This window comes from Mustela nigripes, chromosome 5 (genome assembly GCF_022355385.1).
Source record: "Mustela nigripes isolate SB6536 chromosome 5, MUSNIG.SB6536, whole genome shotgun sequence".
Lineage (NCBI taxonomy): Eukaryota > Metazoa > Chordata > Mammalia > Carnivora > Mustelidae > Mustela > Mustela nigripes.
In genome coordinates this window covers 45,513,700-45,540,007 of record NC_081561.1, presented here as the reverse complement: position 1 = coordinate 45,540,007, position 26,308 = coordinate 45,513,700, and the positions used below count along the sequence as shown (strand labels likewise).

The 26,308-nt window shown below is 35.0% G+C and overlaps 1 protein-coding gene across 2 annotated transcripts in view; it reads right to left on the bottom strand.

Moving 5' to 3' along the window:
- Positions 1-26,308, bottom strand: part of KHDRBS2 (KH RNA binding domain containing, signal transduction associated 2) — a 573,828-nt gene that overhangs the window by 346,363 nt on the left and 201,157 nt on the right. For both annotated transcript variants that reach the window (XM_059399029.1, XM_059399028.1), the window contains exon 3: positions 11,675-11,791. In XM_059399029.1, the coding sequence (XP_059255012.1) occupies positions 11,675-11,791 (117 nt within the window). The remainder of the gene's footprint in view (positions 1-11,674; positions 11,792-26,308) is intronic.

Below are 26,308 nucleotides of genomic sequence, written 5' to 3'. Positions count from 1 at the left end.
TTCTTGCAGCATCTGTTCAAAATCTGATGTAATTCTTTGGTGAGTATTCCCTTAGAACAATATAATTTCCTAAAGTATCAACCCTAGAGTGTGCAATTCTTCAGAGAAGGTTAAATTTTCCTCTCAGTTATAGAGATTTGAAAATGCCACTGCTAATTACATGGAAATATTAGACACTTCATGAATCAATTTGGTAGAACTATTTAAATTGATGCAGATGGCTTCATTTATCTAACAAATCTCATCTCTCTGACTAGGGAATCAGAATCTCCAGTTTGCATCTGAACTCTGGTATCCTAATTTAGGGTACTGCTGGAAAAAAAAAATTCTCTAAACCTTAATTTAGAAATGATTATTTGCAGAATGAAAAATGAATAACTAATAAAACAGTCTTTCATAGAACTAATAGATGTTACAAATGTCAAGTAAACCATACCAAAAATTGGAGAGTAAATATACAACCAAGACTTTCGGAGTACTTCTTTCTGACTTTCTTAAAAATATATAGTCCTGTGACAAATACATTAATGAAAAAGATTATGTAAATGTCCTACTGCTTTAACTTTCAATGAATAATTCCCAGATTCTCTATTGTGAAATCGTAGCTCCATACAAAGACATATATGAATCTTCAGAGCAGCCTTAGTCATAATAATCTATCTAAATTACCATACAATAAATGGATAAACAAGTTTTGGTATAGCCACAAATGGAAAATGTCTCAGTGATGTAAAAACACAAACTACTGATACATTCAACAACACGATTATCCTCAAAATCGTTATGTTAAGTGAAACAACTCAGAAGCAAGACTGTATGCAGTATAAATCAATTTATGAAATTCTAGGAAAAAGTGAAGGATGATAACAGAGAGCAGATCAGTGGTCTTCAGGGACCAGTGTATGAAATGAGGCCCAGAGGAAATTTTTGGTGTGACAGACGTATTCTTTATCTGGATGGTAATGATACAAACATGACTATACACATTTGTACACTTAAAAAGGGTAGATTTTGGGGTGCCTGGGTGGCTCAGTGGATTAAGCCGCTGCCTTCGGCTCGGGTCATGATCTCAGGGTCCTGGGATCGAGTCCCACGTCGGGCTCTCTGCTCAGCAGGGAGCCTGCTTCCTCCTCTCTCTCTCTCTGCCTGCCTCTATGCCTACTTGTGATCTCTCTCTCTGTCAAATAAATAAATAAATAAATCTTTAAAAAAAAAAAAGGGTAGATTTTCACATATGTAAATTATACCCGAATAAAAGCAAGGCAAAAAAATATGATCCAGGCTTGGTGATTTAAAAAACAAAATAAAACAATGGTTAGAGGAAAAATACCTGCACTAAAACGACGTTTGGCTTATAACTGTAACAAGAATTCACAGCAACGTGGAAGAAGGTATTACACGTGCTGCTAAATATATTGTCATCAATTTCTTGACTTCTAAAACTATAGAGGGATGAAGGAGTGAGAAAAACTCCTTCCTCCTAAAAGGGAAACTGGGCTCTTAAGACAGGAAGATTTCCCAAAAGTGCCCATGCTGTTTCTACTCTTCTCCCAAGGATGGGACTAGACTGGCAAAGTGATTCCCTCACTTCTCTGCACGAGTTCTCACAAATGTAGACAGCTGTTAAACCCCAACATAGAGCCTGCTAACTCAGGCATGCTGAGCAAAGGGTGCTCCCTTCCCTTTTTCCATCCATCCAGGGTACACACTGCATGTAATATAAACAGTACAGAAGATAGATAAAAACATTTTCACAAATCAGTTGTATCTAAACTACTCAGTTTTATAGAGGCTAGATCATGATGAAGAATCATGGTCAACTCAATCTTACATCCTGTAGGTAATTTTATGTTATTTAAAGTAATTTGGGTCTGTTCTCTTCTTATCTTGGATGTAACAGTTTATGAAACAGTAAGAGAAAACTTAGTAAGTTCTATTCCTCTCAGTGTTATGGTTCCTTGAAATTAATTTGCTAGTTAAGCAAGATACGTAAGCAAGATACTTTCATGAAAACTGGTCCTCATCTTTATGTTTTCCTTTTTACCTCTAATAATTAAATATTTCCTAGTAATTTCCCAGGAATCTCAAGCAAATTACTGTCTCTTGGGGAACAATATATTTTGGTTATAAAAATTAATGAGTTAAACTAGCATCTTTACCTTCTCTGCCAACTCTAAGATTATATAAGCCAATATATATATGCGTGGGTACATGTATGCTATAAAAGCACATATGCTACACCTCCAATCAGTTCAGTGAAAATTAAGACAACCCTACAGTCACCTTAATAAATTAAGGATTACTCAAGTTTAATTTCTATGTTCCAGCAACTTATTATGCCAAAGATACAGAGCTGCTAACAAACATAGTTTTGCCTTATCTGGGGACTTCCAGAACGATGTTGTGCTCCCCCACCCCAGGTACATGTTACATTTGAACCGTGAGCCATGACCATATGGCCTTAGGCAAGTTGAGGGGTCAGCCCTCAAAAAGTATTTTCCTTTTCTAGAGAGACTTTTCAGTTGTAAAAGTCTCTTCATTTAGTCACTAATAAGACAATAAATAGTATTTTTATAGGCCTTCAAAAAAGTCCATATATTATGAAATCTTCCTTAAGACAAGTTATAATCAAGGTGCCTGAGCCTTCAGCTCAGGTCATGATCCCAGAATTTTGGGATTGAGTCCCACATTGGGCTTCCTACTCAGCAGGAAATCTGCTTCTCTGCCCCTCTCCTGGCTCATGTGCTCTCTCTCTTTCTCACTGTCTTTTTAAATCTTTTTAAAGATTTTATTTAAAATCTTTAATTTTAAATAAAATAAAATCTTTAAAAAAGATCAATGATGGATTGAACATAATAAAGAAAAGAAAAAAATGGAAAAAAAGATATATAATAATCAAAATAAAAGTTTCTGCATGCTTTAAGATTATTATTGTTATTATTATTTTTTAAATGTGGATATCACTTTTAATCTAAAATGGTATAGAATTGAGATCCTGGAAATATTAACTCAGCACAAGGTAGACTATGTCTGTTCAGTTGATGGTCTTACTATTTTATTTTTTATTGTTTATGCTCCTGGTTTGGTAGTAGTGACTGTTGACTTGGTTTGATTTAAGTAAATATGATATTGGTGGTGCTGCTGAGGAAATAAATATCTCTCACACCTTTCGAAATGAGAGCTACCCCACATTCAAACACTGGAAAATTTTTTCTGACTTTAAATTATTTTAGGTTTAAAATTATTTTTTAAGGTAGACAGGTGAAAGGAAGAAAATTAAGAATGACTGGGGAAAACATTTCCTAAAAATGCCAAATAATTGAAATAAAAAAATTTGTCAAAACATACAAAAGGAAGAGAAAACAGCCTACTATTGAGAAAGAGGAAACAGCAAACAGTGTATAGAAAGCTTAGAAATGTGAATATGAAAGCTTGTGGAGACACTCCAAATTCTCTAAATGAATCGCTACATTTTGTTTGCCCCCCTTTTTTTTTTTTTAACCCCATAGTGATGCTAGAATTGTAGATGTTAGCAATTATATACCTACCTATACATTAGGCATGGCTTATCTGGGATAAACCACATGCAGAATACTGGCATACGTTCACAGTTTATCTCAAAATCCTGACCTCAAAAAGCAAAAAATTTAGATGTTAATATTATCAAAAACAAGTGCCGTTTACACAAAAAATATACAAAACAATATATATCTTTGCAGGTAACATTGTAAAACTAAATATATTTATAAGAAGTCGAGGTGATTTCTGTTATTTAGGTAGTAAGAAAAACATACATGGAATTGTTTCCTATATAGACAGTTGGTGTGCTTACTCTGGTACCTAGCTTTGGTGCTGGTGAAAAACAGTATCAGACAATTAGAGGTGCAGTTCACAAGAGAATGCCTTGTGAATGGCATCCCTGGAAGTATTCAAAACTTTGTCCCAGCTACTATAAGTCAACTGGTGCAACTGACTGTGTTCATAGCAAAATATATAAAATTTCTTTTGTATCCTGGGTTTTTCATTTTTCCTCAGTCTTTTTGATTTTACTTTTGGTGAACCAGTACACACAGAAAGCAAACGTGAACTCAGGAACATAATCCATTAGGAAGGAGTTTGCCTACTTTGTCCTTCTTTGGGCTCTGTGCAGCATCATGAACTGTAACCAGAAAATACATCTCTCTACTTTTTATCAGGGGATGTTAAGAGCTCAAACAAATTTTCGAGTATTCACAACAACACTACTGAACTAAGAATGACTCAGATATTTATGACTGATAAAACTAGAGTACTATTCAACTTCTGAATGAATTATGAAATTAAAAGAAAAACAATAAAGAGAAAACAGAATACAAAGTCAAAAACATCACCGCAACTAAAGAAATTCAGAATCTGAATTAGTGCTGATAGTGTACTTGAGTTAAGTGCGGGATTTTTCATTGTAACATTCCCACTCTGGGCCCATTATCCTCTTAACTGTATCTCCGAATTCCCCACACTGTGCTAGAACAAGTAGTCCAAGCTTCTCCTCAGAGAACAAGGCTTATACTGGGGTCAAATTCTAACCATTTAAAACAAACATTTAACACACCATGTTTCTAAAAATGTATAAATAATACCCCTTTTTTTTAATCAAAGGCTTTTTTATGAGTATAAATATCATTATTTAAAACATTTTTTTGGATAACCATTCTTACTTGGTTTGGCATTAAAATTATCCATAAAATGAAAAATGCATTATTTTTCACAATGAGCAAAATAAAGTTATTTAGGAATTTTTCTTTCTAATATCCAACTCTGTGAAAGCAATGGTATAGTCATATGGGTCTATTGGACCCAAGTATTTATTTGGCCTATTATATAGACCCAAAATATTCATTGTCTATTCATATGGGTCTATTGATTTGGTTATTCATGTGTCTACTGGAATTTGCAATGTGTAGGCAAAGCAAAGGTTGGGTCCAATTTAAAAACACAAAGCAGCATTAATACTTAAAATATTTATATATACATATATATGTATATGTGTGTGTGTGTGTGTGTGTGTGTGTGTGTGTGTATAGAGAGAGGTCAACTAAGCATATATTTAGCACTAATACAAAATACATTCATAATATGTAAATGTGTATCAGTATATGGAATCACATTAGCATTCTTCTTAGAAATTTTTCCCTAACATAGGAAACTGGTAAAGAAAGAAAAGAATGTCAATGGGTCCCTATATAGACGGCAGGTAATCTTCATGGTGGTATATTTTATAACTTGATCCCTTATGTATTTTCCACCATCTATAAGAAATGTAAGAAAAGAATGATGAAGCAACAAGCTCAGTTAATGTTCTCAGAACAAAAATGCTGTATGGTCCTCCTTTTCTTGGCTAAGACAAATCTTTAGCCATCTGACTTGGTCAAAAAGAGAGACTAAGAAAGAAAACTGTCCTAATCTTGGTTTGGGGCAATAGTTGCTGTATGCTGCATTTCTATCTCCTTCTAGGATCTATCTAACATCCCCGATAAAATGCTGGAGCACTCGCTTTGTCAGGTTGTAATAAAGTTAAGAAGCTTAACAGAGAAATTAGAATTACTTGCCCAATTAACCTTGAGTCTCATGTAACTAAAGCAGACATTCGAAGGTACCAAGGACTTCTAAGTCCAGCCTTCCGACTAGCCTAATACCTTTTAGGTCAAACGTTCTGGAAATCTTTGCATTGCTTTCTTGGAAGTCTCTTCCCTTACTGGCAACTTGGAGATAGAACTTTGGCATATGCTTCAAAATAAAGTGTAAGTAAATAACAAAAATATCAAAACACCAAATACAAAAATCCCCACAAAACCGCAGAATTCTTAAAAGTCTTTAGTAATTGCCATGAGAGGGCAGTAGAAACACAAGAAGAGAACAAATCCAGTATTTGGACAATGGTTCACAATGTTGAGAATCTTTGCATTTTACAAATAAAATTGTAGGAATGTGTTCCAGCTGTCCAGTGTTAGATAAATAACCATGCCAAATTTAGTTGCCTAAAATAACAACCATGTTGTTACTATGACGATGTGCATGGATTCTGTAGGTGAGACATTTAGACAGAGTACAATGGGGATAATTTGTTTGGCTCCCAGAGCCTGGGGCTGCAGATAGGAAGAATCAAACAGCCTGTGGTCACTCAGATCGCTAGAAGCTGGTATCATCTGGAGAATTCTTTACTTTCAGGTGTAACGCCTAGCCTGGGATGATTCAAAGGTGGGCTCCATTTGAATTTCGCACTGGTACCTACCCAGGGACTTCCTCTCTGTGACACTCTGGCTTCCTCACAGTGGGAGGTAGGGGGCAGTCTTAAGATTGTCAGAATCCTTAACAAGGCAATTCAGAGTTCCCAAAAAAGACAGAGTTCTTGTAAATGAGGCAGAAGGTGCTCTGTGTTTTCCCACCTACCCTCAGAAATCCTGAAGTGACCCCCTCCTCGCAGTCTTTCTGTTACTAACAAGCCACTCAAACTATACAGATTCAAGAGGAAGAGAATTAGACCCTACTCATCTTTCTCTAAAAGAAATGTCAAAGAATTTGCAGCCATGTTTCAAACTACCACAGAATATGTTATTTAAAATATTTCTAAGACATCCTCAGTCCCTTTCTATACTGGAGATACCTCATTTGAATTTTGGTTGCAGTATTTTGAGGTGGACAGTACATCTCAGAGGAAAACGGGACAGGCTTTCTCAGTGGCAGAAAGGAAATATACTATTACAAATGTATACTAATACAATAGACTTATAAAATTTAAAATGTCTAGAAATGTTTCTTCCTACATTCTATTTAACAGCTTAATAAATAAAAATTTCCCACACTGTGGTGTGAGAGATCTTGATTCTGCGATTCCCTTATTTCACTTCTTACTGGAAACAGGGGTACAGGCCAAATAATGAGTGACAAGTGGCAATGAAGGAAAAACTATTATACTAGTAACTTTAAAAGATATATTTTTTGTACAGTATCCTTGGTTTATGGCCGAGACATTAGGTCCTTGGAAGTTTTCTAACAGCAGGCTTCAATGACAACAACCATTATAAATTTGTGTAATTGTAAATAAAATCAAACTAGAGGAAAGTAATGATTTAAGGTAACACGTAACTTTGATTCACAACATACAAAACATTGCCAGCTCACGCTTTGTCATTGAAGCTTATGAAGAACTGAGCCCGGACAGGTTTGTGGCATTTTTTTTCCCTTTTCATTCTTTGTCATCCACTAAAATGAATGACAAACTGTACCTAAGAGGGTTGAAGATGTTAATGTAAGAGATGATTTCGCACTAGTATCATGATCTATTTCACTCTTCAACTCAAACCTATTTTCATTGTTTGGTCCTCTATAGCTGAAATAGATCATAGGTTGAAACACCCTTGTGTTGGTCTATCATTGAAACTAGTTTCCTTGTTTTCTCACAAAACACGTATTTGCAGCATACTATTCCTATATCGCATGCGCTACTGCGCTACCCTTCAGGTGGGACCGCTCAGTCTGTTACTCTGATTTCTCAACATGCAGATCCAAGAAACAGAAGAATGCAGTGAATAAATCAAAAATAAATTCCCACCTATCTGTAATTTCTCATCTACTCTTTTTGTCCTTCAGAAACTCAAGTGATACTTAAACAAAAATAACATTTATTCCGGGGTGCCTGGGTGGCTCAGTTGGTTAAGCATCTGCCTTCAGCTCAGGTCAAGCATGATCCCAGGGTTCTAAGGTGGAGCCCCGCATCGGTCTCCTTGCTCGGCGAGGAGCCTGCTTCTCCCTCTCCCTCTGCTGCTCCCTCTACTTCTCTCTCTCTCTCTGTGAAATAAATAAATAAAATCTTAAAAAAAAAAATGCTTATTCCTTTCTCTCTGGTTGGAAGTAACAATGGGCTAGGCACACTCTCCTGCAGAGCAAAATGGAGAAGCAAACGTTGATCTCTGGTGCAGTGTCTTAGGGTGCATCAGAGAATCTGGGCTCTTGATTTTGTGGGATTACAGATTGCTTTGTTGTTGGGGATATTAAAAAGTTGAAACAGGAGTCCACCTAACCGATCCCAGCCTGACTGACAAGCAGTGAGCATGGCCTCGCTCCTTCAGGATTTGAGAGACTAACCGTGCCGTTTGATGTGAGGCATAGCCCAGAAGCCAAATGAGAGAAGGATGATTGGTACGGGGTTCACACCCACCAGGCAGCAGCATCACTTTGAAGGTTTTCAGTTGATTTTTTTGTTGATGAAAATCAAATTGCCATGAAATTAGAAAGGATTTACTAAAGTAGCCATCACCAAATACAGAAGATAGATTATAAAATAGAAACTGCACATGATATTAGCACATCAAAGAGAGAGAAGCTAGCCTAGAGAATTATCACACATTTTCAAATAAAACTCCACCAAACAGCACTTTATATTTAATATATAGTCACCAGCATGTTCTAAGATTGCGTTCCATAATTTCAACCAAGCTTATTAATAGAAATGCCAGAACACCTGTCATTACAACATAATTGACTTGCAACATGTCTATTTGTGATTTCCATTTAAGGACAATGAAGGTAGGCAAGAAATTTGCTTTAAACCTTTCCTGCTGTTTCCTCTCTCTGGGTGTGCTCAGCTTTTGTCTGGTCTTCTCTAACCTCTCAAACCCTTTTTCTCCAAGATAATATGTTTGTTTCTCACTCTTTTCAAAGATAAGCCTATAGACCACTGCTTCCTCTGTTCTAGCTCACTAATCTCTGCCATCAGCATCACTAAAAATAGCAACACTCTATCCGAAGCTTCAGTAAGTTACCCCTGAAGATTGCTCAGAAGCAAATGCTTGGGGGGAAGCAACTGCTAGAGAAGCAGGCAGCTGTGTGGTTATTTAGAACTGGTTGGCCATATGGTGTATGAGGGACTCAGACTTTAAAGAAATTTCTGAACTACCAGTTAATTTCCAGAGATATTTTGAAATATTGTAAATATATTGTATATATTACTTTCTAATTTTCTCTATTAATATCTTTATCATCATTATGTAAAAGTTAGCTTCTGTTCAAGCATTCCTGGATGGTTCTAAGTAAAATGTGGGTTCACATACTCAGTGATCTGACCAGTATGGGACTAAAATATTAAATATAAGGTAGGATTTTGCTACTGGTATTCCCTTGAATATCACTACATCTCATTTTGTTTTGGCTTTTGTTTTCTCTCTCTGCTCACAGAGTTACTGCCTAGGTGTAGCTAAAAGAAAAGGAAGGTTTCCCCCAAACACACCAAAACCAAAATAAGACAAATAAAAACATTGAACTTGTTAGAATCTTCTTAATACACCAAACCACTAGAACTATTTTCTGTATTATGCAATTTTATAATGATCTTACAACAAATCCTAAAACTTCAAGCTTTTCTAAGGTTGAAAAATTCTTATTAGATTTGTAAAACTAAAATTCAATGAGAATGTCACTCTTAACCTTCTTTTTAAAGAAAGCATTAAACAGATCAGTATGTCTAATTAAATTATAAGTTTTGTGAGGGATCAACTCCTGTCCAATACTTATTTTCTACATAGCATAATATGTAATCTCCAGTTGAGCACACAGCAGATGTGTAAGAAAGGCTTTTGCATAGTTATTTCATCCTGATTTAGATAACTACCCAAATGTCTCCTATTTATCATGAAACAAAGATCGTAATAGCAGAGCCAACACAGAAAAACAATCTGTATTATTTTAATACATAAAAATTATTAAAATGTGTTTATTCACTTATTTATTGTCTATCTTTCCCATTGGGTTATAAACTCTAGGAGAAGAAAAATTTTTGTCCTATTCATTACCATAAACCAGAACTACAGGTGACACAGTGTAACACAGCAACAAATACTCCTGCAATTAATGCATGAATATATTCCTGTGTGGCTGTACAAATACGTATGTGCTGCCACTGAAGAATGAGATAAGCTATTTATTTGTTAGAAGAACAAAATCACATATAAAATCTTCCTTCCTGATCAGATCATGCAGAAGAGGTGAAATAGCAGCTCAGTGATCAATATTTTACCAAGGATTTATTTTTATTTTAATCAAATGTTTCCTAAGGTAGACTTTTGCATATTCATGTCTGTGGCTTTATTTCAGTTGCATGCCCACCACCCTTGGCAGGTAAGGTCTTATTTAGATTCTATAAAATGTAGTTTATAGTACAATACATTATTATTATTATTATTATTATTGTTTTCATTTTCTTTCATTTTGTAAAGGAACAGTGAAAATGCTTGAAGCAAAGACAAACTGATTGATCGCCCAAAAAGTAATCAATGAGAAACTGGAGTTTAAGTAACAGCTAATATCACTAAATTAAACCTAATGGAAACTAAATAGAACTAAATTTGTTTCCAACCAGATTTTCAAATACTTATGCTGCTTCCTAACATGCTCACAAGGAAAAAGAAATCCAATGTAAAGTTCTGTGAACAGAAAAAAAAATTCCAAATATATGGGAATAAACAATAAACACCCATTTGCTTTGGAAGATATGGGAGTGCCTATACAGATGCTCTGGGTATGTGAAACTCAATACTTTATTTCTCTGGCTGGTAGGAGTTTACAGTTTAATGAGAGAAACAGAAAATTTCAACAAACTATGTTAAGTGATGGGAGTATTAACCTATCACAGGAGTTTCAGAAAAGACCCGTTGGGGAGATGATGCCTGATCTAAATCTTAAAAAGGTGTGTAGAAAAAGAAAAAAAAATACAGTATGAAGTGCGCAGTATAATACTGAGATATCTGTTCAGTGACATTTCCCACTGTAATTTTCTTTAAGATTTCACATTAATAGTTAAAAGAGAGAATATCTAAACAATTTCCTATGTGATTCCCATAGTCAGAAATAAATGTTTGAATATTTTATTTTCAGTGGTAACATATTGAATCAGAAAAGCATGGCCTGGTCAAATAGGACCACCTCAATATATATCCACCCTTTCTCAATGAATTTTAAAAGTCCTTTATGAATACATATCTAAAAATGGTTGGTATTTTCCAAAACAATGAATTCTAACACAGAGAAAATTGCTATCACTTTATAAAATGGGAAAATGATGTAGTTCAGATGTGAAATAAATCATTTCAAACATCAAACTTCATATCTTTCTTGGCTTATTTGTTCTTTTGAGGTCAGGTGAATGGTTAAACATCACTGAAACATTTCAGAAAATAAGTGGAATTCTCTTAGATTTGCAGATAAGTATTTTAAATTGCTTTGGGTAGGAAGTCAGAGTGAAATGGAGCATAGAGATAAAAAGAGAGAATGATACAATGGATGTGATTAGGTGACATAGTTGAAGAGAGAAAAGGGATGAGACAGGGAATTAAAGAAAATGAGCATAGACATATAGAAATATTCTACAGAGGACACAGAAAAAGTAAGGAGAGTTGTCAACAACCTACACAAAGGACTAAAGAGAATAAAGATACAAAATTATATCTTCTGGGGGGGGGGAAGAAGGGTAATTGATTTTTATGAAAATAGAGGAATTGACTGAGAGTGCAACAAGGTGGCCCCAGAAGGTGAAAATTGTGGGAAACAATGGGAGAACAGCGCAGATGTGCTTGTAAATTTGGCCCTGACTGTTACAGGTAACCTTCTGTATGTGTTAAAAATCAAAATCAAAGTTCAGTACCTTTGCTTTATCTCTCATTGATCCTTTGCCCAGGATAGACATTTTAGCACCTGTTTCTTCCTGTAGTCTCTTCAAGGAGTTGCCTCTCGGTCCGAGCAATTTCCCCACAAAATTGAACTAGGAAACAAAATCAATAGAATATTGTTTTAGAGTGGGAAAAAGTAATAATTTGCACCCAAAATAAATGATGGGTAATGGGCTTTTCAAACTTTACCATGCAGAAGAGAGTTATGCCATTCACACAACAGACACAAGCATGAAACTATTTCAGACCTCTAATCTAGGATTTTAAAAAAGGAGGACTCTTCCTATAGGATTGCCAAGATCAATAATATGTTGAACATGTCATATATGTTACTTACATAATCAAATAAATAAATCACTTGTAAGAGAGAAATCAGGGAGAACTATGGTTTACAAAATTGCTAAAGGCTTTTTCTCTCCAGATTTCTGAAAACACACAGACACGCACACACACACACACACACACACACACACCCACACACACCAATTATGTTAGACTATGCAAAGGTTAATTTTAAATAGATTTTTAAAAGATTTCATTTATTTATTTTTGCAAGAGAGATTGAGTGAGAGACAGAAAGAGACTCCCCAGTGAGCAGGCAGCCCAATGTGGTACTAGATCCCAGGACTCTAGGATAATGACCTGAGCCAAAGGAGACAGTCGGTTGACTGAGTCACCAAGGTGTACCTTAAATAGATTTTTAAAATAAAAGTTAATATTCATTTTTATTAAGTATTATCAGTGCCTGTAACATTATATCCCAAATTTCATGATTAGGCATAAAGCGATTCAATTATTCTTCAATCTTACATTCTCTATGTAAAAGAGTTGTTCTAAGGATCAGCAAATAAAAGATGTGATCGCATATACAACAAAAGATGCGATCCCATATACGGAAAACTTCAAAACACTACTGATACCACATAATACAAAACAGCTTCTCTAAATGGGGAATTCTGGGAGGTTTTTCAGTTTGTTCATTCATCCTGAAACATGGTTAAAAACAGGTGAAATAAGAGCAGTTATGAGAGTATGTTGTCAGCTACTGAATGGAACATTACCACAACAAACAACTTGGATAATCATTCACTGATTAATTTAAAAAAATACAAAGGGCTTATAGAATGCACCAAAAGCTGTGTTGGGTAAATGAAAAACAAAGATAAATAAAATTAAGTTGCTGCCTTCTAAATCAGAGGTTTTCTATATACATTTTTTAAATCTATAGTCCTGTAGTAAGAAATACACCGTACTGAATGGTTGAAGACTAATTGCTTTTCCTCTAAATCTAGGATAAATTCAAGGATGTCTGCTATCACGACATTTATTTAATATTGTACTGAAGTGTAGATTACTTACCTATAGGCAAATAGATAAATGGAATATTATAAAGGTCAGAAAGACTATACACTGAGAAGGTAAATTGATTTTCAACAAAAGTGCATAAGTAATAAAATCTGAAATGCAAATCTTTTTAGTAAATGAATCTAGAACAATTGGAAATTTATATGCAACAAACAAAAGCCCAAAACAAAACAAACACTAAAAAACCTTTTCTGTCCTACCTCACATTTAGGCAAACTTTATCTTGAGATCTATCAAAGATCTGAACATAAAAACAAAATGTTAAGAATGCTAGTTAGAAAGCATACAAGAATGCCTTTGCAAATTTTAAACTGAGAAAATTTACTTAATAGTAAGCAAACAGCATTCAAACAGCATTCACTAAAACTTTTGCTGATCCAAAAACCATTAAGAAATTAAATAGATAAGCCACAGACTGAGAGAATATACTCCCCACGCATACATCTAAAAAATGATTAGTATCTTAAATATAACACTGTATGTTAACTAATTGGAATTAAAATTTTTTTAAAATGATTAGTATCTATATCTATAAAAAACTCTATCAAGTCAGTATATTACTAAAACAAAACAAAACAAAAAAGACCAAATGATGAGGATGTGGAACTAATATAGCAGCCACTATTAGCAGTTTAAAACAATATAACTGGGGGCGCCTGGGTGGCTCAGTGGGTTAAAGCCTCTGCCTTCAGCTCAGGTCATGATCCCGGTGTCCTGGGATAGAGCCCCACATCGGGCTCTCTGCTCAGCGGGGAGCCTGCTTCCCTTCTTTCTCTCTGCCTGCCTCTGCCTACTTGTGATCTCTGTCTGTCAAATAAATAAATAAAATCTTTAAATAAAAAAATAAAATAAAGTAACTGTCTTGGAAAGATTGACAATTATTTATAAAGTTAAATATTGAGCTCCACTATGACCCAGAAATTCTATTTGGGTATTTAACTAAGGGATATAAAAGCATATGTTCACAAAATGACTTATACAAGAATGTCTTTACTCACAATAACCATTAAACTAGAATAAACCAATTCCCATCCAAGGGGAAAAAATCAATAGGTTTATATATAAATTGAAAGAATTAGTCATTGATTAACATAACAGCATGGATGTATCTCACAATTATGTTGAGTGAAAGATGCCAGATACAAAAAAATGTATCCTGTTAGATTCCACTGTTACAAAATTCTAGAGGCCAAAATAATATATGCTGTTAGAATTCCTAAGAGTGGCCGCTTGTGGAAAATAGAAGGTCAGAACTGGACTGGCTGGAAAGTGGCATGAAGGAATCAACTAGGATGTTAGAATTGTTCTCTATTTTACTGAAAGTATAGGTAAATTTTTGTCAAAACTCCTCAAATCATGAACTATAACCTGTACATTTCACAGTATGTAAATTGCACTTCAATTAAAAAAATCAGAAGGGGCGCCTGGGTGGCTCAGTGGGTTAAGGCCTCTGCCTTCGGCTCAGGTCATGATCTCAGGTCCTGGGATGGAGTCCCACATCGGGCTCTCTGCTCGGCAGGGAGCCTGCTTCCTCCTCTCTCTCTGCCTGCCTCTCTGCCTACTTGTGATCTCGCTCTGTCAGATAAATAAATAAAATCTTTAAAAAAAAAATCAGAAGGATGAAAACATATAAATATTTTAAAAATAATATCATAATGAAATGTCCTACAAGTAAATACTAATCCCAGGTAGTCGTACAAAGAAATATCACAGACCTTTAGGAAATATATCATTCCAGTCTAGGCAGATCTTGGAGGAGTCACCGAGGAGATGTGATTGCCGATTGACCCCACCACCTTGATTTCGGCAACCAGAGGCTCTTTACCCTCCGGCTTTTCCTTGGAATTTATGTTCTGCCCACTGATCCCACAGTGGGATCCACTTCAATGACTCAGCCTTGAGAAAAAGTGATGTGTTATGGAACCGTCTGGACTGTGTACATGATTGAACCTCATTAAGGTCCTTATATAATCTCTTAAGGTACTGGTGGTTAGGTCCTGAGATCTACTCATTTTGCAACTGCCCAAGACGAGACTCCTCTATAAGTTCCCTTGCTTTTAAGCCTTTCAGCCATCAATCTGGAGTGGCCTGCCTCTTTCCTCAGTTTGTTCTTGCCCTCTGTTTATGGGGGCTAGGTCTGAAATTCACCCAGGAAATTCCTGAGGTTGTGAGCTAATAGCAGACTATTCAGAGAAAGATATGGGGAAATATCCCTCTACTCAGTTAGCAGGCTAATATAACCTTGATAGTAAAAGCAAACCAGAAAAGAAAATTTAAAGAGCAAATCCACTCATGAAACAAAACCCACTTAACAAAATAGCAGCACAATCAAGGCCTGCTGTATATACAAAAAATATATAATGATTGAGTCATGTTTATCACAGTTACATGGGTAGGTTAAGATTTATAACCCCTAATTGTAACTAACCTACTAACAATGGAGAAAACGAGGTGAATATTTTATTTGGACAGAAAAAAGGCTAACATTTTATTTCAAAAGAAAAATAATTTTATGAAATTCAATTTCAATCATTATAAACTCACATCATCTGAAGAACGAAGGAAACTTTCTTAACCCAATAGAAGCTTTCTATTAAAACCCAATAAGAATTGTATATTTCATAGTAAAATAATACCAAAAAAAAGGTAAAGGCGCACATTCTTGTTTTATTCCCTACTGACGATTTAAGTCACCTAATAAGTTAAATGTTATAAGGGTCAGAAAGTAAGAAACAAAATACCAGTCAAGGTTTATATAATTTATATACATTAAAAAGCTCAAAGTAATTTCAGAAAAGTCATTAGAATCAGTGAAAGAGCTTAGCAAGGTGTTTTATACAAAATCAATTTAAAAAAAAATCAATTGTGTTTTTGTACATCAGCAACGTATAATTAGTAATTTAAAAAAGAGAGAGAGACCATTTATGGCATCATTATAAAATAACTAAGATTTTCTAAGAATATATTTGTTTATAATTAAAACCTTTAAAGAATGTATAAAAATATTCATAAAGCTGTCAAATGGATATAAATAGATTGAGAGACAGATTATATTCATGGACAGTAAGTCTCATTTTCTAGTATTTTCAATATCTATAGGTTCTATACAGTTCTAATAAAAATCACAATAGGATTTGGATTAATTTACCAATTAGTTGTACAGTTTGTATGAAAAGGTCGAAGTCCAAAAACAGCCAAAACATTCAGAAGCAGAAGAGCAAGTTAAGGACTATGTCTATCACATACAAGGAGTCATTTTAAAGAATCACTATCATTAATTATGTTAGTATGATTATGTATAGTCCTGGAACACAGATAGAAAATAGAGCAATGGAATCCAGAATCCAGAAACAGACTCTTATTTATGTTAAATGATATATGATACAGGGGCAGTACAGATCACTAACTAAAGTCCCCTTAAAGATACCCATGCCCTAATACCTAAGATCTGTAAGTAAGTTCTCCTACAAAAGGGACTTTGCAACTGTGACAAAATTAGGAATCTTGAGATGAAGAGATTATCCTGGATTATCCAGGTGTGCCCAATGTCCTTATAAATTAAATAAGAAGGCAACAAAGTCAGAGGTTGGAGTGATGCAAGTGCTGGCTTTGAAGATGGAAGGGAGCGTGAACAAAGATTAAGGGTAGCTTCTCCAGGCTGTAAGAGTTAAGGAACAGATTCTCCCTCAAAGCCTCCAGAAGGAATGCAGTCTTAGTGACACCTGAATTTCAGCCCATGAGAACCATTTTAGACTTCTGACCTACATAACTATAAAACAACAAATCTGTTTTAAGCCACTGAGTTGTTGTGCTATTAGAGAAATAATAGGAATCTAATATACTAAGCCAAGAAGGGACTATCTAATACAGAGCATGATTGGCTATTCATAATAAGAATAATGAAATTGCTTCCTACACCATAATAAAAAAAATAAAGAAATATAGATGGATTATAGATTGAGAGTGACAGGCAAAATTTTAGAATTTCTAACAGAAAAATATAGGGAAATAATGCCTAAGAGTTCTAAAACAAGACATAAAAATATGCTAACTAAAAAATAAAATTTTGATTAAAATTAAAAATATGTGCTTATTAAAATATACCACAAAGCAGAGGAAAACATGTCACAAATTTGATAACTATTTACAGTACATGTTACCAATAAAGTATTAGGTTACAAAAACAAGTATAAGCAGTAAGGAAAAGACAGACACCTTAATAGATAAAAGATAAAATCATGAATGTTATTGAAGAAAGAATTGTAAAAGAAAAATACATGAAAACTTCAACTTCATTAGAACTTAAACAAAATTAAGATGACAATGAGACATCATTTTATACACACTGTGATGGTAGAAATGAAGAAGTCAGAAACCAAACATGGGTCAGAATGTGGAGCCACAAAGACTCATATAAGAATGTAAAAGATATAACCATTTTGGCATTGTCTTATACATCTATAAATGTATTTAACCGGTGTCTCAGCAATTCCATTCCTACTATATTCTGTGGAGAAGTCTTAGCACATGTACAAGAATGTTAAGTCTCAAAGCTTATAAGAGTAAAAATAATTGGGGAAAAGCCATCAGTTCAAGAATGGTATGCTTGATACGGGGTGAACTTAACCCCACACCAATACGTCACGTCTGTGTTTCCTCAATCCCCTCCCCCATAGGCTTCCTTTTGTGGATTTCGTCAATAACAGGAATTTGCATGAGATACAGAAGGTTAACATGAATTGGAGTCCATTATTCTTGGCAAATCATGGTGCTCAGCATCGCAGTTTTACGGACCTCTACATGAGCTCCCACTGTGTGGAGACAGGAGCCCCACAGATCTCTCTAAGCTTCCGGTTCTAAGTTCTGGCAAGCTTCAGGCTCAAGTCTTCACTGCCTATGGCTGGCAATTTTCCTAAGGTCCCATCCCTCATCTCTTCCAACATCATGCTAGTTCTAAATTATAGATTATAATATTACATAGAGAGTAGATCTTATTTTCCTCCCCAAACCACAATGGTACAAATCATTAAGTAAACTGTGACATATTGATAGTGGAATATTTACAGCAGTGAACATAAATTGCCCATAACTACATGAAATTCTATTATTAAATCCTAGAAATAAAATGTTAGTGAAAAATTCAAGCTCTAAATATATGACACTATTTTTATAAAACCCGATAAGCAAAATTAATGTTTTTATTTATGAATAAATGCTTAGGTAGTTAATCTAGTCCTCAAATAACAGGTGTAATAATAAACACAAAAATTCAAGGTCTTGGTAACCTCTGGGAATGGATAGGAAAGATGAAAGGGAAACATACAGGTGCTGTCAAAGTAACAGGTAATATTTGAGACTTTAACTTAGGAGTTCATGAGTCCCCATTTTATTTTGTTTTAGGCTCTACTTGAAAATTACAGTCTTCGAATGTATTAATATTACATAACTTTAAAAATCAGATCAATTCCAGTTAAATAAATTTTTTTAAGATTTTATTTATTTATTTGAGAGATCACAAGTAGACAGAGAGGCAGGCAGAGAGAGAGAGGAAGAAACAGGCTCCATCCTAGGGTCCTGGGACGTGACCTGGGCCGAAGGCAGAGGCTTTAACCCACTGGGCCACCAGGTGCCCCCAGTTAAACAAATTTGACTGAACTCTTCAATACTCTGTTACAGAACCTTTTTGCCTCTTTACTGGTAGTAGTAAAACATCAAATGGAAAAATACAAATCACTCAAAGTGATGTCTCCCTTGGGAATGCTTATGACTGAAAGGAAGACATAACATGTCATGCCTTCCTGGCAGAGGACAGGTTATTGACAAAATACATTACGTGGGCCATACTCTTGAGAAGTTTCTGTTCTTACCTTGATTATTGTGACACATTTCCCAACACTTCTATTTCAGTACAGTAGCTTCATTTCTAACCAATGACCAATTTGAAGCCAATTCTGAAACTGTAAGGGAGATATCCCTTTTAATTCTTTCACAAACTCTACCTTTTGAAGTAGAACACATACATCCAACAGAATGAAGGTGTTGTATAATGAGAGATTTAACTTAAAGTGATAGAAAGTATATTTTATGAGTAACATTAATTACATGGCATTTTAAGCATGAAGTCCTTCTAATGTTTTTCTAAAATTTGTAAATATACAATCACCATTTGCTTTTGCAAATAAGTATTTATTTACCATACTTTTAAGTTTGCTTATATTATTTTATTACTTCCCCAATATCTGCATTTGGAACAAAGTACGAGGAATGACTCAGAAAACTTTTTTTCCCCTGATTATTATTTGGATAAGTAAAATGCCCGAACATCAGTTAGTAAGTAGAGCATAATGCTTAAGAGCATGGCTCTGAAGCCAGATTACATGGGCTTGGAAATTCACTAGCTATGTAAATTTGGCTAAATTACTTAACTGTTCCTTAGTTTCTTATCTGTAAATGGGGAGAATAAAGATAGTAATACAAGACAATATTGCTCAATAAATGTGGGCTGTTCGAAGAAAGCAAAATCACCAATTTGAAAGATATTATTTATAATAGCGAAGATATGGAAGCAACCCAAGTGTGACTGGGTTGCAAGAAAACAAATTAACAGACCCTTAAATACAGAGAGCAGACCGGTGGCTGCCAGAGAGGAGGTGAGGAAGGACAGGGGTAATGAATGGGCTTAAGAAGTACAAACTCCCAGTTGTTTAAAAAAAAAAAAAAAAAACATAAAGATGAGAAGTACCGCTTAAGGAATATAGTCAATAATATTGTCATAACTTTCTCAAGTGACAGATGGTAACTACCTTCATCATGATGAACACTGAATAATGTATGGAATTGTTGAATCATTATGTTGTAAAACTATAACTAATATAACACTGTATGTTAATTATACTTCAGTTTTATAAAGTGTGTTGCTATTATTAAATATTTTTTTCAGCAAATTGTAAGAGTATCTGACACCTATACTGAAATAGTGAGTAACCCTCATTCTTTTATTTCTATATTATTACTTTTATTTTTGTAGTTATTATATATACTGTGATTTTTATGATTATTGGGTGCGATTACTTGTTACAATTAACATTTTTCAAAGGCTCACTGTGTGCTGGGCACCAAGTCCTCTACATGGATGATGTCACAATAAGTGTGGTAGAGAGAAGAAATGTTTACAAACCCTTGCTCACATGGCCGCCTCTACTGTAAAGGCAGGTACTTCCATCCAAAGAGTGGAGAGCACTTCTTTTTGAGATTTTAATACATAAGATGTAATAATGAAGCTGGTACATATTTTTTATATTGTGCTTAGTTTTTTGGAAATGTATTTTAACATAAATTCCGAAAATAGCCAATAAAAAAGTTGTTCTAATAAGACATTTTTTTCCCTCTCTGCTTTCATCCAATATTCAGTCCACCTTCAACCAAAGTCAAGTGACATAATCATGACAGGTGAATTATCAGTTCATTGAAAACAGTTAGTTCTAACCTTTTTTCCTTAAACAAAATCTCTCTTAAACACAGAAAATAACTCAAATACTATACAACAGTGTCTTTAAAATAATTTAGTAAATTGGGAACCTCTAAGATTCTTAAGGCTTAACAGAGTGAACACAGCTGTGTTTTCAGTATGTTAAATATCTTCAAATAGTTTGTAGGTATTTTATCCACATGTGTTTTAAGAAAATTATATTTGTGTATGTCAAATTCATTTATGCTAAGTCGCTGAACAGTTGCTTTGCAATAACTTTTAAACTCAAAAAACCTTTTGAGCAATTTTAATCAGATTTTTAATTTTTTTCTAAAAGGAAATGTTAAAATTATGTCAAGTAATATCAACCAACAGAAAACATTTCAATGGATTTGGATTTGTAAACTTATAAAATATAATTTGTGGCAAAGCAAGTGCTTTTCATAAAACTGGGGACATTTTAAGAAAAATATTTTAGGGACCTTTTTTTTTTTTTAAAGATCTTATTTATTTATTTGACAGGCAGAGATCACAAGTAGGCAGAGAGAGAGGAGGAAGCAGGCTCCCTGCTGAGCAGGGAGCCTGACTCGGGGCTGGATCCCAGGACCCTGGGATCATGACCCGAGCCGAAGGCAGTGGCTTTAATCCACTGAGCCACCCAGGCGCCCCTATTTTAGGGACTTTTTAAAAAAAGATTTTATTTATTTATTTGAGAGGGACAGAGATGGTAAGAGAGAGAGAGAGAGAGCACAAGTGGAGAGTAGAGGGAGAAGCAGGCTCCCTGCTCACCAGGGAGCCCGACGTGGGATCGATTCCAGGACCTGGGGATCATGACCGGAGCCAAAGGCAGACTCTTAACCGACTGAGCCATCCAGGTTTCCCAGGGACATTTTTAACAGAGTAAACCCAAGAACAGTTTAAAATTAGGTGAAAATAAACTTCAATAATATTGGGCATATTTATTTCAAAGTTTATCAATTCATCCTCTAAGTATAGAATACACCAGAAGCTACAGTCTTCCTTTATATCCTTTCCTCTCTATTAATGTGTTTCTTCATGATTAATAATACTTCATCAGTACTTGCATGAAATAAATCTTGTTTTAAAAAAAAAAAACAAATGTGGGGTGCCTGGGTGGCTCAGTGGGTTAAGCCGCTGCTTTCGGCTCAGGTCCTGATGTCAGGGTCCTGGGATTGAGTCCCGCATGGGGCTCTCTGCTCAGCAGGGGGCCTGCTTCCTCCTCTCTCTCTCTCTGCCTGCCTCTCCACCTACTTGTGATTTCTGTCAAATAAATACATAAAATCTTTAAAAAAAAAAACGTTATTTTTCTAATGAAATGTTTGTAAACTAATTCTAGCAGTTCTGTTTCTTAAATAGAATGGGCAATTCACCTCGCCTTAGTTCTCTTTTTGTGGGCACTAAGATTACATCTGCTTTGTGAAGATAAAAGGGCAGGGCCGATCACCAGGGCCACTTGTGAGGAATCTCTGAACGACTAGTCCCTGCATATTTTTCTACTTTCATATGCCACAACTGGGTCTGAACTCCCTCGTTTCTTGATCCTCAAATTACTCTTGTCCTCACATCTCTTTATGTTTGCATTTGACTACTATTTTCATCTCTATCCTATTCCTGACTTGAGTACGAATCCCCTTCTTAATCAGTAGGAATTCATAGAGCTGCTTGCTGTTCTGCGTTTGGGAATTCAGTATTAAGTCATTCTTTAGTATTCTACTCTTGTGTTTGTCACCATTAAAATAAAGTTAAACAAATTTGGGCAGATTGCACAGGGAGAGACCACAGTTGCAGATCAAAAAATATTCTTCCTGTATAAACAGACAGGAAAAGACAACACTTCAGGTACTCATTTCAGCAATCATCAAAGGACAGTGGTGAGCAAGGGAACAGAGCTTTATTCAACCATAAAAATATCAAGCTATGTCTGTAGAATTAAATAATACCATTTGGAATTTACAGAGAACTCTATCAAAGAAGACCACTTTCAATTTAACAAAACAGACAATGATGAGTATTCAAGAAAACAGTGGTGGGGAGAGAGTGTTTTAGAATTAACCATTAACTGTAATATCAATATGTTGTCATAAGCTAAATGCCATTCAAAAACATATTTATGTAAAATCAGGATGAAATCAATTCATTTACTTACTAAACACATTGTTAGCACATAGAACTTGTGAAATGTATGGGGGATACAAAGTGAACCCCAGATATAAGTACTTCCTCAGGAAACTTATATGGGGAAAAGGGAATGTACATAAACTGTTATACTTTTTATTTTTCTAATATATATATATATTTATTTATTTATTTATTTAATGGTTTTATTTATTTATTTGTGAGAGAGAGAGACCGCACAAGCAGGCAGAGTGGCAGGCAGAGGCAGAGAGAGAAGCAGGCTCCTCGCTGAGCAAGGAGCCCTAAGCGGGACTCAATCCCAGGATCATAGGTCATGACTGGAGCTTAAGCCACTGGGCCACTCAGGCCTCCCGGCTGTTAAACTTTTTAAAAGAAACTGGCAAACACCATAACAGAAGTATATTAAGTGTTACAAGAATTCAAAGGAAGAAGAAATTGTTTCCATATTGGGAAATTAAGGAGGTTTGATGTTTTTGCTGAATCTTGAACAGGGAGGAAGAAGATGGGCATGGAAAGAAGACAGCGACATAAAAAAGCTCAACAGGGGAGATTGGGAAAGATGTAGTGGAGTGGGGAAAAACTAAAGATGAAGGAGCCCATTGGAAGTTGGTGTAACCTTGATAAATAATAGTGGAACATAAAGTAAAATGGTGGTCACAAAGATAGAAGCAGAGAGGAAGTGAAAGAGAGACTGGGTGGTATCCACATTAAGACCTGGAAAATTATTCAGCTGGGTGAATATGAAGAAAGGAACGTGAATTAGTAATCAAAATATAGTATACATCCAGAGGGTTGAAAATATATTGTATCATTAATAAAACTGTGGAAAACAGAAGCAAAAGTTTTAGAGGGAAATTTGTTGTATATTCTATTTCAGATGCCCTCCAAATGGAGAAATCTAGTAGCCACGCATATATAGACACCGAGAGACACATATGAAAATACAGCTCCAGCAATTTTCTACATAGAAGTGCTACTTAGAGTCAAGAAATTACTAAGGGAGAAGGTTAAGGGGGAAAAAAAAAAAAAGCCCAGAAGAGAAGTCTGAGGAGCACTTATATTTAGAAGAGAAAAGAAGGAAGACAGGCAAAGGACGAGTTTCGGGAAAAACAAAAGAAAGCTAGATTTTTAAAAAATAAATCGCTTAATCCCCAAATACATATCAAATGACGATTATACACCAAGAATCGTGCTAGGAGAAGTTTAGGATTCCATGGAAATCTGAAACTGGGGTCTTTAGAAAACTCTTCCTGGGCCCTAGCTTGAAACAGAGAAGGGATGTATGGGGAGCTGGGGCAGGGGCGGAAGGTGAGAGAGTTCTATGGAGACTTTGCAGGCAGAAAGAATGACAAATGAGGAAACCCCAAGAGCATGACAAGTTTGATAAATAGCAAGAAATTCCCTTCGGAAGTGTAAGAAATGCAGCTGGAAGGGAGACAAACGCGGAAAAAATATTTAGGTACTCATGACGCTGTTGAGAATTTTGGTCTGAGGTAAAAGCAGTGGAAGGTATTTTGAACCGTCTAAACTTGCAATGGGTGGAGGATAGGGGAAGTGAACTGTGGCATGACCTGCTTTTACTCTCAAGGCATCTTGCTGACTGAGATGTGAGGAATGGAAGGAGTAAGTCAAGAGATGGAGAAATGAGGAAGCGATCATTTTAGCAGAGGTTACAGACAGAGGTAGCCCAGACTTTGAGAAAAACAAACCATTCATTGGATTGGGCAATTAGGAAGAATTTTGATTCTGTGTTAAAATACCAATCATTACCAGTAGATTTTATCTCAGAATTTATACATTTCAAAATACAATAGTAAATGCCAACACATACATGAACTAGAACAGTTTAAATAAAAAGGCTTACCACAAGTGTAAGGAGCAATTACTCTTGCTTGCCACAAGATCCCCAAATCCCACTGGGGATCACTTTCTTTAGAGGGAAGTATATTAATTTGAAGAAAGCATACATAGTTAGAGAAGATTTATAACAAGTAAAAAATGTGAGTCCCTTAAAATGTGGTGATTTGGTATACTTTGTGCTTAATCAATATTGGTCTCTGAAAGTATCCAAATAACATGGTTTAGGTTAAAAATCACCCAACATTTTACCATTTTACAGGATAGTCCATGTTTTATAGACACAGCAAAGAAACTTGAGAATATACTGATAAAAATGATTAGATGTGAATTTTAGTAACATAAATAATTTAACAATTTTAAATTTTAATAATTTTAGTAATGTAAATAATTTAATAATTTTAAACACATATACATGTCCCATTTGTTCTGCTACAAATAATTCTTCACTATGTTTCAGCATTTATGTGTGTAAATCATATTCTCCTTTCACAGACAACTAAAGAGCCTTTGGTCGTGTTTTAAATGTTTTTCATCCTGTGTGGACCATCCTTAAATGTTTCCTGATCCATGTCTTTGTCATATTTATACAACTCTATGGCATCATTCTCCAAATTCAAGTTATTTTGATTTGGAAAGATACATTTAAATCACCATCATTAAGTGAAAAGTATCATTACCAAACAGCCCTAATTTGAATTATATCCACAGTTCAAACCCAAACACTAACTTGCTCAGCACGTATGACTGTCTGAATAAAAGTTTCTAGAGTACTACAGGATAAGATCATATAGTCATTTGTAAAGGTAGATGATTATTTACTCAGTATAGTGACATGTAGGAAGATAACTTTTTTTTTTTTTTTTAATCTGCTGCTTTTACTTAGAAGATAGTTCTTTGGCTTTTTTGAATAATCACGAAACTAACACTTTAAGTCAGCCATATTCTTATACTTTAGAATTTTTTAAAAATCTTAAATAAACCAAAATGGTGCTATCACATAGAATCCTGAATTTCTAAAGCAAATCTTTTATTTAAATGTCATGTAAATCTCTTGTAAGCTGTGTTTATATGTCTAAATTACAGATGTTTGTTCTTTATAGGACTTGTTCCTCTCTATACCATGTCATGAAATCAATATATGAGCTTATGCTTGGTAAGGACATAATCATTCGAGAACTGCTTATAGAGTATTTCCTATGTGCCAGCCACTGTTCTAGACACTGGAGATAGCAAAGCACATGAAACAAAGTTCTTTGACCCCAGTGACCTACATTCTCAATACACATTTAGGGGCACCTGGCTGCCTCACTTGGTAGAATATGTGCATCTTGACCTCCGGTTTGTAAATTCAAAGCCCATGTTGGGTGTGGAGATTACTTAAAAATAAAATCTTTAAAACAAACAGACAAACAAACAGGCATACATTTATTTCCAGCTTAAAACAGCTAATTGCTTTTCTGCTTCCTAGATGTTATCTAGTTTTCTCAAGGCTCCAGCAGCTTAAAAATCAACTATTGGTGTTGTTGCAAATGGCAAGATTTCATTTCTTTTGATGGCTGCATAGTAGTCTATTGTGTATATATACCACTTCTTCTTTATCCATTCATCTGTTGACGGACATCTAGGTTCTTTCCATAGTTTGGCTATTGTGGACATTGCTGCTATAAACATTCGGGTACATGTGCCCATTTGGATCACTACGTTTGTATCTTTAGGGTAAATACCCAGTAGTGCAATTGCTGGGTCGTAGGGTAGCTCT